The following is a 14,342-nucleotide window of genomic DNA, read 5'->3' as shown; positions in this document are numbered from 1 at the left end:
CGATTATTTGGTTTTTGAGGTTATATTTTTGTAAACAGCGTGTTATCTCGTTATCTGGCCGCTCCCGCTCGTCAGCTCAGAGGTTTTCGAAATAAGTTTCGCATTCCTTAGGTTTTTTAACTATTACTCACTTCGCAGAACAACCCATCGAAACTAATTCCAATCGAACTCTTTCTATTTCTCGCAAAGAATCAAGTGACAGTCTCACAGTCAGTCACCACTGGATTGACTAGAGCACTTCAGAATAGCACCTTCTTTCATCACCTGAATCCGTCTCAATTTATTGCCCTGAACGTAGAAACAAAGTAGCTTACCTAAATGTTCTATCAGTATAATGAAATTTCTTAATTCTCTGAAGATAGTGCAAGATATTCAATCCACTTTTGAACGGTGGAATCAAAACAAATTCTTTCGATACGCTGCTCCTTTTGTTTTACTCGTCGTTGGTTCGTCTTTTGCGCTCAAGAATTTCACATCATTAAGGTTTGTATGTTTTGTATCTTCTTATCTACTTTGATTTGAATTTTGTGTGGATGTTGAGATTATGAAGCGTCCAAAGCTATTGTCTGCAATGCAACTTCGATCTTCTACATGTATGGTTTCGGTCTTAGACTTCTACAATGTGGTGAAACAAATAAATTTTATATTGTATGATCTTGACTTAATTTTGTATAGGATGAGAAACACTTTTCAGTCAAATAAAAATTCTCAACAATGTGCAATTGCTACAATCAGTATTTTCCTAGTCCCTACTCCTAACAACTGTAAGTGTAAACTTTCAGTGTGATTGAAAAGATTCATCCCCTTAATTTTTTAATTCAGTGCCAAAACAAGGATGGCAGATGTATGGTAGCCTAGAAGTATGCAAACTTAAGTAATTGTCCAAGGCTCTAACTCCCCCATACTGTTAGAGGCAATTGTGCGAAAGTCATTCAGGGACTTGTTTCCAAATTCGTACTTCATGTACTTACAGAGCTCCTACATTATTGTGTATGTAAATGTTTTTGAAGTAAATGCAAAGAAAAAAATGACTGAAAATCTCTACTTACTCTACAGGGCTTAGCTTTGTTCATACTTCTGACTTGTGTTTATCTTCATGTATTGATTAGTTTCTAGTTCTTTTTAACTTCTTTAATTTTTGCCTTTTAGATATGAGTATCGTTCAACTGCAAAATTGGATCCCAAAGAGTTCGAAGCAAAAGGAATCAAAATGAAACCACCAGGATCCGTTACTTTGGAGTCTGAATACGAAAAATTGAAGGAAGTAAGTAGAATACTTAAGCTGCCAAAAAAAGGTCTAAGGCTCGTACTGATGAATTTGATTTGTTGAAGATAATGTTTTGTTGATTCTGTTGAAAATATCTCATTACAGAATGTGTCCAAGAAATGGAATCCTTCTTGAACTTTAAATAGGTTATTGAGAAGCCTTACTGAAGAAAGAGCAGTCCGTAAACTAATTCATTTTTTCTCATACTTATTGGAAGTAAAAATTTTAGTAATCTATTTAAAAATTATGGTTTCCCTTCATGTGAATCTTATCACAAAAATGCGCAAAATTTCATTGAACTTGGTAATTTATGCCGTTAGAAAATATAGTGCACCTAAGTAAGTATGTAAAATAGGAAATCAAAAATTGCAGTGAGCCAAAGCAAGCAAGAGTCTGTCATATTTTGTGGAACAAATTATATATGTAATGTATCCTTCCTAAAAACCTATTTTTATTTTGTTTTACATAGAGCTGCCCTATTTTTTAGCTAAAGCAATGTTCTCCTTCTTACTTGAAGCCTACTTTGGCTGCTACATTCATAAATTTGACTTTTTTCAGCTCGATTTGGAGAACTGGGAGCAAGTTCGAGGTCCAAGACCTTACGAGGATCCCTCTGAATTTGAAGAAACCAAACGAAAACAACAGGAGAAGAGAGCTGCTGAAAGGCAAAAGAAACGAGAACAACAGGAGTTAGCGGTGAAAAGAGGCCGAGGTCAACTGGAGGAGTAAGATTGATACTGTGAATACAATGGAACATGATTCGACAACCAATTTGAACCATGAATCAAACTGCTTGCAACGTAAACTCCTTCCAACTAATTCGAGACCTTTTGTTCAAATGAGTTTGGAGGAATTGTCCCTAGTTCAAGACCTTTCTTGCTGGACAAATACCAAAGTTCGTTGTATCGGTTATCTAGTGGATGCAGGCCCCAATTTACTCTTGCGTAGTTGTGCAGAAGCTTCCGGTCAGTTTGAGATCAAAGTTGATGTATCACTAATGGAAAGGATTCCCCCCTCAGGAATTGTCATTCAGCTGTTCGGAGAGATTTGTCTGAGTGAAGCTAAAATTCCATTCATAAGAGGTTGTTTGTACAGAAAATTTGAGTCAGTAGATCTAGTTCGTTATAATCGTGCGATAGATACCATTAACAGGTATTTTCCCTGGAATATAGATGTGAATGCAAGAAAGAAAAATCATCAAAATGATGAGGGGAATGAAATATTAGAATATTGAAAGTTAGAGTCAGAAAATTATCTTGAAGCTTTTGAAGAGTTGATTAGGATCATTTTTTGGTAATACCTGTGTCTGAGTTATTCTTTAATTCTTGATTTTCTGTTTCCAGAAAGAAAAAGAGTAAAATTTTCGATATTAGTCTAATCTAAGTTCGTTTCTTGTAGTTGTTTTTAATTTTTTCCACTTTTATTTTTAATAAAAAAAACCCTCTTTTTTCTGTAAACTGTCTTTGTTTTTTCTGTCATTTGTACAGTAAAAGTAGCAAGCAATATCAACAGACCAATCCCTCTCCCTGCAGATATTCACTTCTCATGATGGAAGTAATAAATCTATGGCAATGTGTATTTTCCGTATAATGATTTTCTCCAACCAAAACTCGCTGTGCTGTGCTTTACTGATTGAAATCAAACCATTCTAAGATGTTTAGGAGTATCAGGGATCCAATCATGCATTTCTAATTCCCTCTCACTTGCAAAAGGCGCGGCAGTACAAGTCTATAAGAATAAACGATCTTCAAAAAATTGGTTCCAAATTTTATTGAAGTTTCATCTCTAATCACACCTAGGGGATTTTAAAGGATACATTGGTTTATTTAAAGTTCAAATCGCTTTGTCTCTGCAAGTTTTTCTCACTCTGAAAAGTTGACTTAATACGGACAATCCCTTCCTGCTACACCACCCCATTTGTGTATTACAATCAATTGGTGTTGAGGATTTATTAACAGATCACACGGTCGGTACCCAAAAACATATCCTTTCGGAAAAATAATTCACTCATTTTTTGTCGGTTTTATGGTCTTATCATGTGACGGGGATCTTTAAAATTCTAAGTACTTTAAAACATGTGTACATCTCATTATTCACCAAGTGTGAAGTCCTACACCTCAGGTTCATTCGTTTCTTGTTACGACCAGGGCCAAATTTAGGGGGTGGCCACATGGGCTGCAGCCCATGGCGGTAAATTTAGTGGCCGGCAAATTTTGCAATTTTTTTAAATGTAGGCATGAAAACAAATCGGATTCAGAAAAAAAAAATTACAAACGAGAAAAGGCGACAAAATCTCTCATTTCCAGAGAGTATAGTAAGTTCTATTTTTGTCGTCTTTCAGTGATACAAGAGACAGCACCTTTAATTAGTCAAGTTAAGAGAGAAACCGAACACGCAATTTGGCCTGGAACGGCGCGGCGTAGAGGGCAATGATGACAAGGACTTGATATGAAAAGGAGAAGCCCTCGGCGTAGCGGTCGGCATGTAACACATATTAGCGCCTACAAGACTGTATGAATACTTCACGCATTGCGTCAAACATCGTACGGTCGGCGCGGCGTGGAACGCCTAGCGCCTACGAGACCGCAAGAATACTTCACGCATTGCGCCAAATACAGTGCGGTCAGCGCTGCGCTGCGCTGCGGCGGAGTTAGTTTGTTCTTTCATTATTTTTTCGTTCATTTCTTATAAATGGAAGGCCTTGTCCACACGGAGATAGGTTTACGGAACTTGACTTTCGCGCAAAGTTCCGTGAACTTTTGCTAGTAGTGTTGATAGGGCTTTCGAAAAAAATGTGTCCATCACGAATAAACGCATCTTATGCACCCCTCCCCCTCCGGCACTTCGCTTGATGGTTTTTATTGATGTTTCGGATTGCTCTTGGGAAATTTTTCGTGCGTAGATTCGAATTTTCCGCGTTTTTAATTTGGAGCAAGCTCGAACCTGATTGGTAAAAAATAGGTTGTTCTCATTGGTGGAAGCTAGGTTCTCCTCATTGGTCCAAAATGACGTCACTTTGTTTCGGCTGAAAAACGTAACAACTGATAAGAAGTAAAGTCATACAAGACTTGTTTACTTATGTACCTACTTTAAATTATCCTCTCAAGTCCAATCGGGTAGCCGTGATTCTACAACATTCCATGACTACTTATCTTTTCATTACATTTGTGTTGCATGTTCTGAGTTTCATGCTCTAGTCTCCTAAAGTCTCGTGAATTACAATATATCTTGGAAGTAGTAAATATTGTGTCAAAATGGAAGTGTTACGGTTGTATCATCATCTGAACAAAGGGTTGGGACATACCTCATCATACCTCCTAAATCTTTTCACAAAATTAGAGGTGGATCTAGGAAAATACCATGTAAGTTGTTAGTTCTTTTGCCCTCCAATCAAATTTTCTTCCCTACTATTAGCCGTACCAGTGCGAATGTTCACATGAATGCCCTTAGGGATTGCGAGGTGGGTCAGAAGAGCTCACTAAGCACCAAGGGACTTTCGCAAGTCAGCAATTTAGAGAAACCTCTGTAAAATTGCCAACCATTGGTTCTTTGTAAGCTTTTCTTAAACTTGCATTCAAAGTGATGCTGGGGGCACAAAGTAGGTATGAGTGAACTTGTCTCACGAAGGAGGATTTCACATTGCCGAAAGAAAAGGGAGGTTTCATTGTTTCCTAAAAGTAAAATTTGTGTGTAGAAGGCTCTCTTTAAATCCAGGAATTTTTTAGATGAAAGATCTAGAAGTTAGTTAAACATGCAGCCCTTCTTAGTTTTAATGTTAAAACAGCTCTGAATTTGGTTGTATGTTGGTTTCAGCACTGCTAGGCTAGTCTGGTCATAGAATAATAGCTACCAGAAAGGTAACAGACAGATTTTCCTGCAAGATCGCACCTAGTCACCTTTTCAAAGTGGACTTTGCTCCGTTTCCCCGTCTAATTTGAAACTGCAGAGAGAAGTAGGGTGAGAGCGGCCAGGCTGTGCTCCGATTCCCTGCGAAATTTGAAACGGCAGGCTGAGTGAGGGCTGCCGGGATTTCTAGAATCGGAGTAAAGATGGCCACTGCTGGCCTTCTGGTAGCTATTATTATTTTATGGTCCAATGACTGTTTCTTGAAAGAGGGAGGGAAGGGGGGTCAAGCTATCATGCTAAAGAGGATAAGAGTCCCTCCTGAAAAATTTTCAGATCTGTTGCAATCAGAAAGCAATTTCAAGCTATGCTCCATATTTTCTAAACCGATGGGTAAAACTCGTTCTAAAGAAGAACAAAAATCATGAAACTTTTCAAGTAGGTAGTGCTGATGAATATAGCTCCCTGCTATAAAAATAGGATCTCTCATGAAAGCTTCCAATTTTTAAACTGAAATAAATGTGTTTTTAGTTTCATTTGGGAAAAATGATGCTAATATGTCTCTCCCTTGCACTTTTTATTTTTTCAATTGACTTATCATTGTTTCTTTTTTTTTCAGAATTTATTAGTATTCTGCATACCAGCAATTTTGTTTGGAATGTTAATGGGGCTCATTGTGATGTTCGTCAGAAAATATAAATCCAAAGGTAAGTGTCTCTATTTTTCTTCACTAAAGACAAGGACAAGAGTCCTCTAAGTACGTTGGCTTCTTTAAGTTCATTTTGTCTGTTTTAAGTTTACAATTTCAAATATAGTGTACGTGTTCAATGTTCTGTATTATTCAGTTTTTATGTCAATTTTTTTTTTCCTCTTTTCGGTTTCTTTCTTAAATTTGATTTTACTTTCTTTTTTTTTCCTCCTTCCACCGCATTTCTCCGATCGTTACTGTTTGAGTTTGTCAAACATAGACTCTCACAATAGCTATTAAATTTGTAGATAGCTGTACGTAGTTGGTTCTAACACTCAACTAGGTAATTCCTCCAATTTAAGATACCTTCTGAATCCGAAGGACAGAGAAATTCTCGGAGGAAAATGACCAGTAATTTCTCTTATTGTCAGTAGGATAGCCATTATTATAAGAAAACTAATTTTTACATCAAGTTTATCCCACTTATTTTTATTTCATCTACTCATCTAATTGTGCCTAGTTTTGACAAAATACAACCAACCCCGAACATCACTAATATAAAGGTGAAGTATGAGACTATTAAAGTGCTGAAGTTTCAATTCTGGTTTCATGCTTTGATACAAAGATTTGAGTGAACAGCATAACCTGTGCGTCAGATAAGTTTTAAGTTAGATTAATACTTGTTTTTGCAAGCAGTGTCCAGTTTAATTTTTTATGCATTTGTAGGCAAAAAGATAGGTAATCTAATTTTTCTTCTTCACGTTTCAGAGTTCCTGCCAGAAGTTAAGCAGTTTGTTGGAATAGGTTCAGGAAAACCTAGATTCCGCAAAAGGGATAGAGTTCTATTCTATGGTCGAAAAATGTTAAGAAAGGTATGAGCTCCCGCATCAATTGTGTTTGTCTTTTGCATATATGATCGTTCATCCAAGGGATCCCTGGAAATCTCTAGAAATCCTGAGTAAAAATGATCATATAATTGACGATTTTATTGAGATTGTACATAAAGAATCTGAAATGCTTGAAATGTACCTGTAATTAATTTTATTGAGGATAAATGGATGAATTACATGGAAATCAGGCTAACTGCATTTCATGGCACCTAATTTTCTCTCTTGTCATATTTTTTTAACAGAGAACCAAACTACTTAATGTCTTTGAACTCTCTGTGCATTTACTTTAGGTTATGCAAAATATACTCACAAAATTGCAAGTTTCAGCATTACTCAATTTTCTGTTATATCAAATAAAACAGAGAAAATTAGGCAGCGCTTGATGTAGTCATTAATGTAGCTTCCGAGTACTTGAGTTTATATGCATGCCACTCTCCATTTAAGGAACTGGAGCAGTGATTATTATTTGCATCATTCTTTTGAATTTTGCATATGCCATATCTCAAATATAATGATCAATCTTTACAACAGCTCATCTTATCAAATGGTCAGGTATTCAGCAATTGTATAAACAAGGAAAAACATTTAAAAATGTGGCCTGAACTTTATGCAACAAGGTGGTAAAATAGTGCTTGGTCCACACTGTTCCGAAGGGAAAACAAGGCCAAAAATTTGAGATCTTACAGTATCTAATCTGTCCTGCTCTGATACTCATTAGATCTCAAATTTTTACTCTAATTGAGATTTGTGAACTTTTTGACCTTGCTTGCCCTGCAAAATAGTGTGAACCCAGTACTATTTTACCACCTCCTTGCAACTGTATGAAGAGGCCGCACAATTAGGCCAAATTTTCTCGCAAGTAGAAAGTTTGAATGATAAATAAGAAAAGTGCTGATTTTCAACTAGTAAAATGAATTTGATAATTTTCAATAATCAGAATTTTGATGAAATTGCATGTATTAATTGTTATACATAGTGTCTCACTTTGTTTAGTACTCTCTCGTAAAGGAATTGTTGTAAATGAATTCTCAGCATAATTAAACCGTTCAAAACTAACCCTTTTGCAGACTTCCATAGCCTTTAAAACAAGGAGAAGATTGAGCATTGTTATTAAAATAATTACCTAACTGGGAAATAAACTCTGAATGAAAAAGAATTTAGGTTTCCATTAGCAGAGGGTGTACTCTCAATACCAATGATTTTCTGGTTTGATTTTTAGATGAGATATCTATCAGGTCAGGTGCGTGGTGGCCAGGGTAAGAAACGGAAAATGGTCATGAAATTTGCACGAAAGCTGTTACGCATGAAGAAAGATAATCTACCACCACAACTGAAGGTGAAGCTAACTTTTTTACTTCCTTTTTTTATGTTTCCTGCTTGTACTGAATAACCTTATGTATTTTCTTCTTTTCCTTTTGAATATGTGGACTTACGTGAACCCAATTGTTACTTCAATTTGTTCTCATGTTATGCTATTCTTACAATGATACCGTGGTTGATTATTTGGGGGAAAGAAAAGCTCTCACTTACAAAATTTTCTAGTACACTGTACTTAATTTTATGCTTAAACACAAAAATTGGAAAATAAACTACAACTTTGATTCATCTGGTAGAGGCCAGAGTCAGTTGTCATGGGTTCATGCCTCCTGGTTTGACAAATCGTTAGTCAGCAGTAAACGCGTCTTTCTATACCACCGTAAGAAACTTCTGCCCTCCAAAAGCAGTTGGGTTATCTATCAGAAACTTCCACAAACAAGCCACCAAAATCCTTTTGTCCTGTTATGGTTCTTACTCTATGAAGGCTACAAGAATCAGTGATTTCTCATGCCTGATTGCCTGCCAAGGATGCCCGAAACGCCTGATCTCTCCATTCTGAGAACTGATTTAAGTCTGCTGATTCAAGTTTTAAGCTGTTTTATTGACGGTTGGGTCATATGGCCACTGCCAAAGGAGATGACAGGTTTTAAAAGGCTCATTGTTTGAGAGAAAGGGTCTCATGAAACATTTTTCTGTGAAAAGAAATATTTTTCCATCAGACAAATTTGAAATTTGACTGTGAGGCAAAAACGCCAAATTGCAGAAAACAATTGGCATTGAGGACCTTTTTTGCATCCATGGTCAAATTTTATTTTAAATGTTTTTTCTTCAACTGCTCTACGACTATGATGTTTTGTAATAGTATCTAATGTTAAGTCTAAAAAAATCTGTAGGCTTAAAAATGGGTGGAAATGTTGACAATCAGCTTTTCATCAGATTTTCAAATCCTGATTGACATTAGCTAAAAGAGATTAAGACAAATCGAGATTACCAAGAGATCGCTTTTTGGGTGTTTTTCACAGCTGCACTGGCGAGGAGAACCCATCAAAAATTTCAAAACCAAAAAATATGAATGAACTGTCATTGACAATAATATAAATTCAAACATTGATCATTTTGCTCTCATTCACCCAAAATAAATGCTCTCATTTTTTTTCTCTTAGGTTTTAGAACCTCCAGCAGAATTTTTGCAAGAGGATATCTCATCAGATGACAAACGAGTACCATCTGATGCCTTTTATATGTTAAGAAGTATAAGGTAAGATACTAATTTATTTTTCAAAATAAATGTTTTATAGAAACCAGTCTTTCTAATGCTGCCCGTTTAAGTCCAGTGTGGTTTGATTCCCAGCCGATGGAGTGTTTACCAGTGCCTTAAAAACATTTAGAAAACCATCCAAGAAATTTTGGCTGGAGCATTTTAAGGTTTTTTAAAGGTTGTCTGCACAAAATTTCAGCAAAAGAAGCAGATTTGTAGAGCTTGCACATCGGCTTTTCCTAGCCTTGATTGTGTAGTGGTCAAGGCAGGTCACTGCCAGCACTGACGTCTTGGGTTCAATCTCCAGTGATAACAGGTATTTAAACACATTTGAAAATCCATCATCATGGCTGCGGGTAACCATGCCACTTCAATACCCCACCTTGTCCCTCAGAGGTGACAGGTGAGGAGGGACATGGCCATTCAGTACAAGGATGTCCACACCATTCTGCTGTCTTGTGCTTAAATTGTAGAGCACTTGAAGCTTGCGCAATTGCCAATGTCACCCACAAGTGGGAGACTGGAACAATAGAGTCAACCCAGTAAGGGCATTACTATGCTTCAAAATGCCATGCTTGATAGCGTTTGCCACAATTATTGAAACAGTGTATCGTTGGCTCATGACGTGGTTGCTGAGCCTTGCGTCATAATGAGTCTTGTCTCTGGCGCACCAGAAAAACAAGATAAAGAGCATGGTCCAACAGAAACTCTAGCTTTCCTTGCCTCCAGGAGTGAGGGCAACTTGAATAAGAGGGCAGCATGCGGCAAAGAACTTTAATTATTCACAAAATGAAGTTGTGCCGGGATCTTTGCATGGCCTCAGAGGGAAAATAATTGAACATTCAGTACAGTTCTCCCTCTCGCATCACTATTTTGATGTTCAATTGCAGTTGCACTGAATATTTTTAAATTATTTAAAGTTTCTCTCTTTGTTTCAGAATTTTTGGCACTTTTGAAAAACCAATATTTTTAAAGCTTTGTAGTCGCACTGAAATTCTGAAACTTTCAGCTGGAAGTTATCTATTTAAAATTGGCAAGTATTTAACGTTTTTAATCTTTAACTTAACCTTTCATTACATACGTTTTAGAATCTCTTTGGCCAGTATCTTAAGATGCTTCTTAAAACATTCTGGACTAAAAATTTCAGTGATTTTGCCTAAAAGACAAAGATTTCAACGCTTGTGAGGAATTTGAAAGAAATTTCAAGCCAAGAAAATTTTAAAGATTTTCTTACAATTAAACCTAAATATTCGAGCTGATTAATGAATAATTTTTCATAGTAGATTCTGAAAGCAATACAAACTCAGCCTATAATGTCTTGCGTCATTATTTTGCAACAGCTATTTTGGTAAGTTCCTGGAACTAAGGAAATTTGTGCTTTTATAAAGATGTTTATTTTAATTTAGGATTGAATTTAAGGTAGTGGGTAATTAATGGATGAGAATACAACTTTTTTCTGGAAGTTTTGTCATAGCTAAAAAAAAAATAATAATAATAGATTTTGAAACAAAGGCTTCAAAAAGGTCATCTAAATTTTTTTCTGATTAATTGTTCAGTTCTTTTCGTGCTAAACTCTTGCAATATCTGTATGTGGTTTGTTGTAACCCCCCTTGGGCCCTTAGCATTAAGATTTTGTATACCTAATCACATTTTTTATTGCAATTCATTCTTGTATTTGCATTTCTTCCAGGTGACCCAGATGAAAACATTTACATCGTGCAAGATGGGAAATTGAATGTAACCATACAAACCCTGGATGACAGCACAGTTGAATTCAAAATAGTGAAATCAGGAGAAAATGTTTTTTCGTTGCTTAGTTTCACAGATGTCCTTACGGTGAGTAATGAAGGGAAAATGTAATTAACTTAAGACTGTCAAGGAGAGAGTAGCTTTCAGTGCTGAATTTGTGAATACTTTAGGTAAGGTCAGGGTATTAATGACTGGCAAAATTGGTCTATTATTGGTTCCATTGCATATAAGAGAGTTTAATAAATGTTTTGAGACAAAAGGTGACAAAAAATTTCAGACCAAACTGAAAGGTTTGAAGTTAGCAGTTCGTAAAAAATAGTTTTTTTTTAGAAAAAGGGATTTAATTTTCTCATACCCACGCCAAGGGTCAATGGTGATAGATCGAAGTGTAACCCTGAGCTCTCTGTTGGCACAAAACTAAACCACTCAGTATTTTGATGTAACGCCGAGCAGAATAGATAGTAGGGAGCGTTTTCATTATAGTCAAACATTAAAGTATAGAATTTTTTACTCAATTTAAAAGAAATTGCTCACCTAAAAAATTTGCCCCCAACTATCATTTCTCACATACAGCCACGTTCGATTTGTGCAGCCTGATTATTGAAATTTATGTCAGCCCGACAAGAATCGAAAATCGATACATTACTTGGCTCAGATAGGACTATGTCTTTCTTATCTTTCCAACATAGCCAGTTGGTTTCAACAATCAGGCTGCTGGTCAAGTTTTTAAGACACAGTTCTAACTTATTTTTTTTTAAGCAGATTAAACACTTCATCAAGGATTGCTTCTTGAGGAAGAATTCTTGCTTTCTGAAAGGAAAGCAGTGCCAAAAGAAAACATCCTATAAATCATTTCCCTTCCTATTTGAACTTCAATTTCTGATTTTGCTTTTTTAAAAATTTCAATACAAAATTCAATTCGAGCACCGGAGGGGGGGAGGGGAAGATGAGAACCCATGCTGATTTTAACTGCAGATGAATGGAGCAAAAGATCACATAAATAATCAATTTAAATTCTGTTTTTTTAAAGGGACGAGTAAGTAAATTTAAATCCGTATCTGCAAGAGCTATTGAAGATTCTACAATTTTGAAACTTCCCATGGCAACTTTTCAAGAAGTTTTCAAAGAATACCCTGACTTCCTGGTGCGTGTTCTCCAGATCATTATGGTGCGGCTGCAAAGAGTCACGTTCACAGCTCTGCATCAGTACCTAGGCCTTAGTGCTGAGCTTTTTGCATCTGTGAGTATATTTTCCAATCATTTGTAAAATCTCCTCTACCACTGTTTCTTTGCCTCCATCACGGCACAATCTAATACTACTGTAAGTGGTGCAGTCATTTAGGCCGATCTTTTTTAACTTGAGGTTTTGAGACTGTATTCAGTCTGTGACAATCACAAAGTTGGAGTAAATTTAGTTCCCTTCTAGAAGATTATGGTAGCTATACCTTGGCAGGGAATGACCTTTGAATCAGACAGCTCTCAGCCAAAGAAACCAGTTGCCTTGAAACTGAGAAAAATCGATCTGAAGTTTTATTCCTTTACCAAGGTTCATGTAACACATTTTTAAGTCAAACTCTTGTACTTAAAATATATTTAGCAAGAAAAAATGAACTTCCCGACCACCTTTACAATATCCTTATTAATTCTATTCTTATTTAAAACATCAATTGGTTACCTCTTGCTAAACACTGTTGATTCAGCCAGCGTCTTGAGAAAAAAGCCCACTTCAATCAGATTTTCAAGTAAATAAAATATTTAGCACATGCCACATGTTATGATTGAAAACTTTGTAAGAAAATTTCGATATTAAAATGGATTGTATGGGCGTACCATTGTTGCTTTGCCTTTGTTCTGCTGTTCATGGTTAATGTTTAGCCCTCAACATAGCCAATTATTTGAATTATGCAGCTGATACAGACATTATTAGTGTTACATCACAGAAAGGTTGTGTATTTCTTATTTTTTGGATTAAAGTCGATATGATGTAGAGTCCCCATGGCAACACCTCCACTAATAGAGTGTACTGGGCCTCAGAATCCCCGATTTTTGAAGAAATACAGAAACTTTGGTATATTGTTTCGTCTGAGGTAATTTTAAAATTTCATTTTCTTCCAGAGCCACAAGAGAAAAATCACTCTCACTTCACCATCAAGACCAAAACATCTGGATATCTCAGTGATCGCAGAAGAATTTCCTACCCAGGAAAATGCAAATAGTAGGTTCAAATTCTCCAGAGTAAAGGTTTTAGTCTATAAGTTTACCATAATTTTAAACCAACAAAAAATCCATCGAGAAAGTAGTTGAACATCAGTGTCTAGTTTAATAACCGTGAACTCTTTTCATATGGAAATAAGATATTTTAAACGAATAGGAATGTCATAATTTCCATAGCTTTGAAAAATGTTTTAGTGTAGTTTAAAGCTCCTACATTGCAATCGCTTACTATTGCAACGAAAAGTTATGACCCGCAAATGAGGTCGATAGTGATCTTGTTAACATCTCTCTCTGCAATTCTTTAAATTTTAACAGGAATGAGAATATAAAAAATAATGACATGCCGAACATCATTATTTTAACCCATTTTTTCCTTTTTTTTCAGTTATCCGATAGTTTTCTTCCTTGATAGTATACTCTGTCCTAAAATTAATTTTATCCAACCAAAAAAGAAAAGTTATAAAATTTTGAAATAAAAATAAAAAAGAAGGGAAAAACTTGAAATTTGCAAGATTTTTACCTGAATGTATCTCTGAGCATTTCTCGTATTAGCTCCTTGAGGAAGCATGACTTCCTCTCAATCCAATTGTTCCAGCCTTCATGATAAAATTTTGTTTTTCAGCTGCTAGTGAAAACAATCGTCACCCTCAAGGAGGCTCAGAAATAATGAATTCTAGTCATCCTGTCCGCAGACATCGTCGTGTTGGCTCCTATGGTGTTGAATTTAGTCTACCACCTGATGTGACAGAATCTTCCTCACCATCTCAAAATCTGGTGAGCAAAATTTTTGGATGCACTCATAGCTCATAGCTTTCTTTTAAACTTAAATCAAATATGTATCTTCATTTTAATTTTCTAATAGAAAAAAATAACGTTAGTTCTGGTTGTATTTATGTTAAACTTGGTGGAGTTAAAACTATACAATTCCAATCAGCTACTTTATGAATCACCAAAATTTGGTTTTATTCTCCAACAAAAATCATAATTTCAAGCAGATTAAATTATTTTTGGACTTTGAATTTCTCAAGAGGGAAGAAACATTCTTCATAACAGGATAGAAAAATTCTGAAAATACATAATCCAACGGCAAGCAAGTTTTCTTATAATTCAATATAA

General features: G+C 35.8%; 2 protein-coding genes across 3 annotated transcripts in view; both read left to right on the top strand.

Annotated features, from left to right (window-relative positions):
* The first annotated feature begins 63 nt into the window (after positions 1 to 63).
* On the top strand, positions 64 to 2,724 carry l(3)neo43 (cytochrome c oxidase assembly protein COX16 homolog l(3)neo43). Its single transcript, XM_019045217.2, has 3 exons — positions 64 to 483; positions 1,150 to 1,264; positions 1,826 to 2,724. The coding sequence occupies exons 1-3, from the start codon at positions 335 to 337 to the stop codon at positions 1,994 to 1,996; spliced, it is 435 nt and encodes a 144-aa protein (XP_018900762.2). The 5' UTR covers positions 64 to 334; the 3' UTR covers positions 1,997 to 2,724.
* A 1,615-nt stretch (positions 2,725 to 4,339) lies between these two features.
* The window catches only part of sws (patatin like phospholipase domain containing sws), a 35,568-nt gene continuing 25,565 nt past the window's right edge, over positions 4,340 to 14,342 (top strand). Inside the window, exons 1-10 of one of the 2 annotated variants that reach the window (XM_019045198.2) lie at positions 4,340 to 4,629; positions 5,730 to 5,817; positions 6,567 to 6,670; positions 7,908 to 8,024; positions 9,169 to 9,263; positions 10,202 to 10,296; positions 10,954 to 11,099; positions 12,043 to 12,252; positions 13,128 to 13,227; positions 13,849 to 14,000. In XM_019045198.2, the coding sequence (XP_018900743.2) occupies positions 4,522 to 4,629; positions 5,730 to 5,817; positions 6,567 to 6,670; positions 7,908 to 8,024; positions 9,169 to 9,263; positions 10,202 to 10,296; positions 10,954 to 11,099; positions 12,043 to 12,252; positions 13,128 to 13,227; positions 13,849 to 14,000 (1,215 nt within the window). In that variant the 5' untranslated portion in view covers positions 4,340 to 4,521. The remainder of the gene's footprint in view (positions 4,630 to 5,729; positions 5,818 to 6,566; positions 6,671 to 7,907; positions 8,025 to 9,168; positions 9,264 to 10,201; positions 10,297 to 10,953; positions 11,100 to 12,042; positions 12,253 to 13,127; positions 13,228 to 13,848; positions 14,001 to 14,342) is intronic. The other variant, XM_019045196.2, reaches the window with a different exon arrangement.

Source organism: Bemisia tabaci, chromosome 2 (genome assembly GCF_918797505.1).
Source record: "Bemisia tabaci chromosome 2, PGI_BMITA_v3".
Taxonomy (NCBI): Eukaryota; Metazoa; Arthropoda; class Insecta; order Hemiptera; family Aleyrodidae; genus Bemisia; species Bemisia tabaci.
Note: the sequence above shows the minus strand (reverse complement) of the source record. Positions and strands in the feature narration are given on the sequence as shown.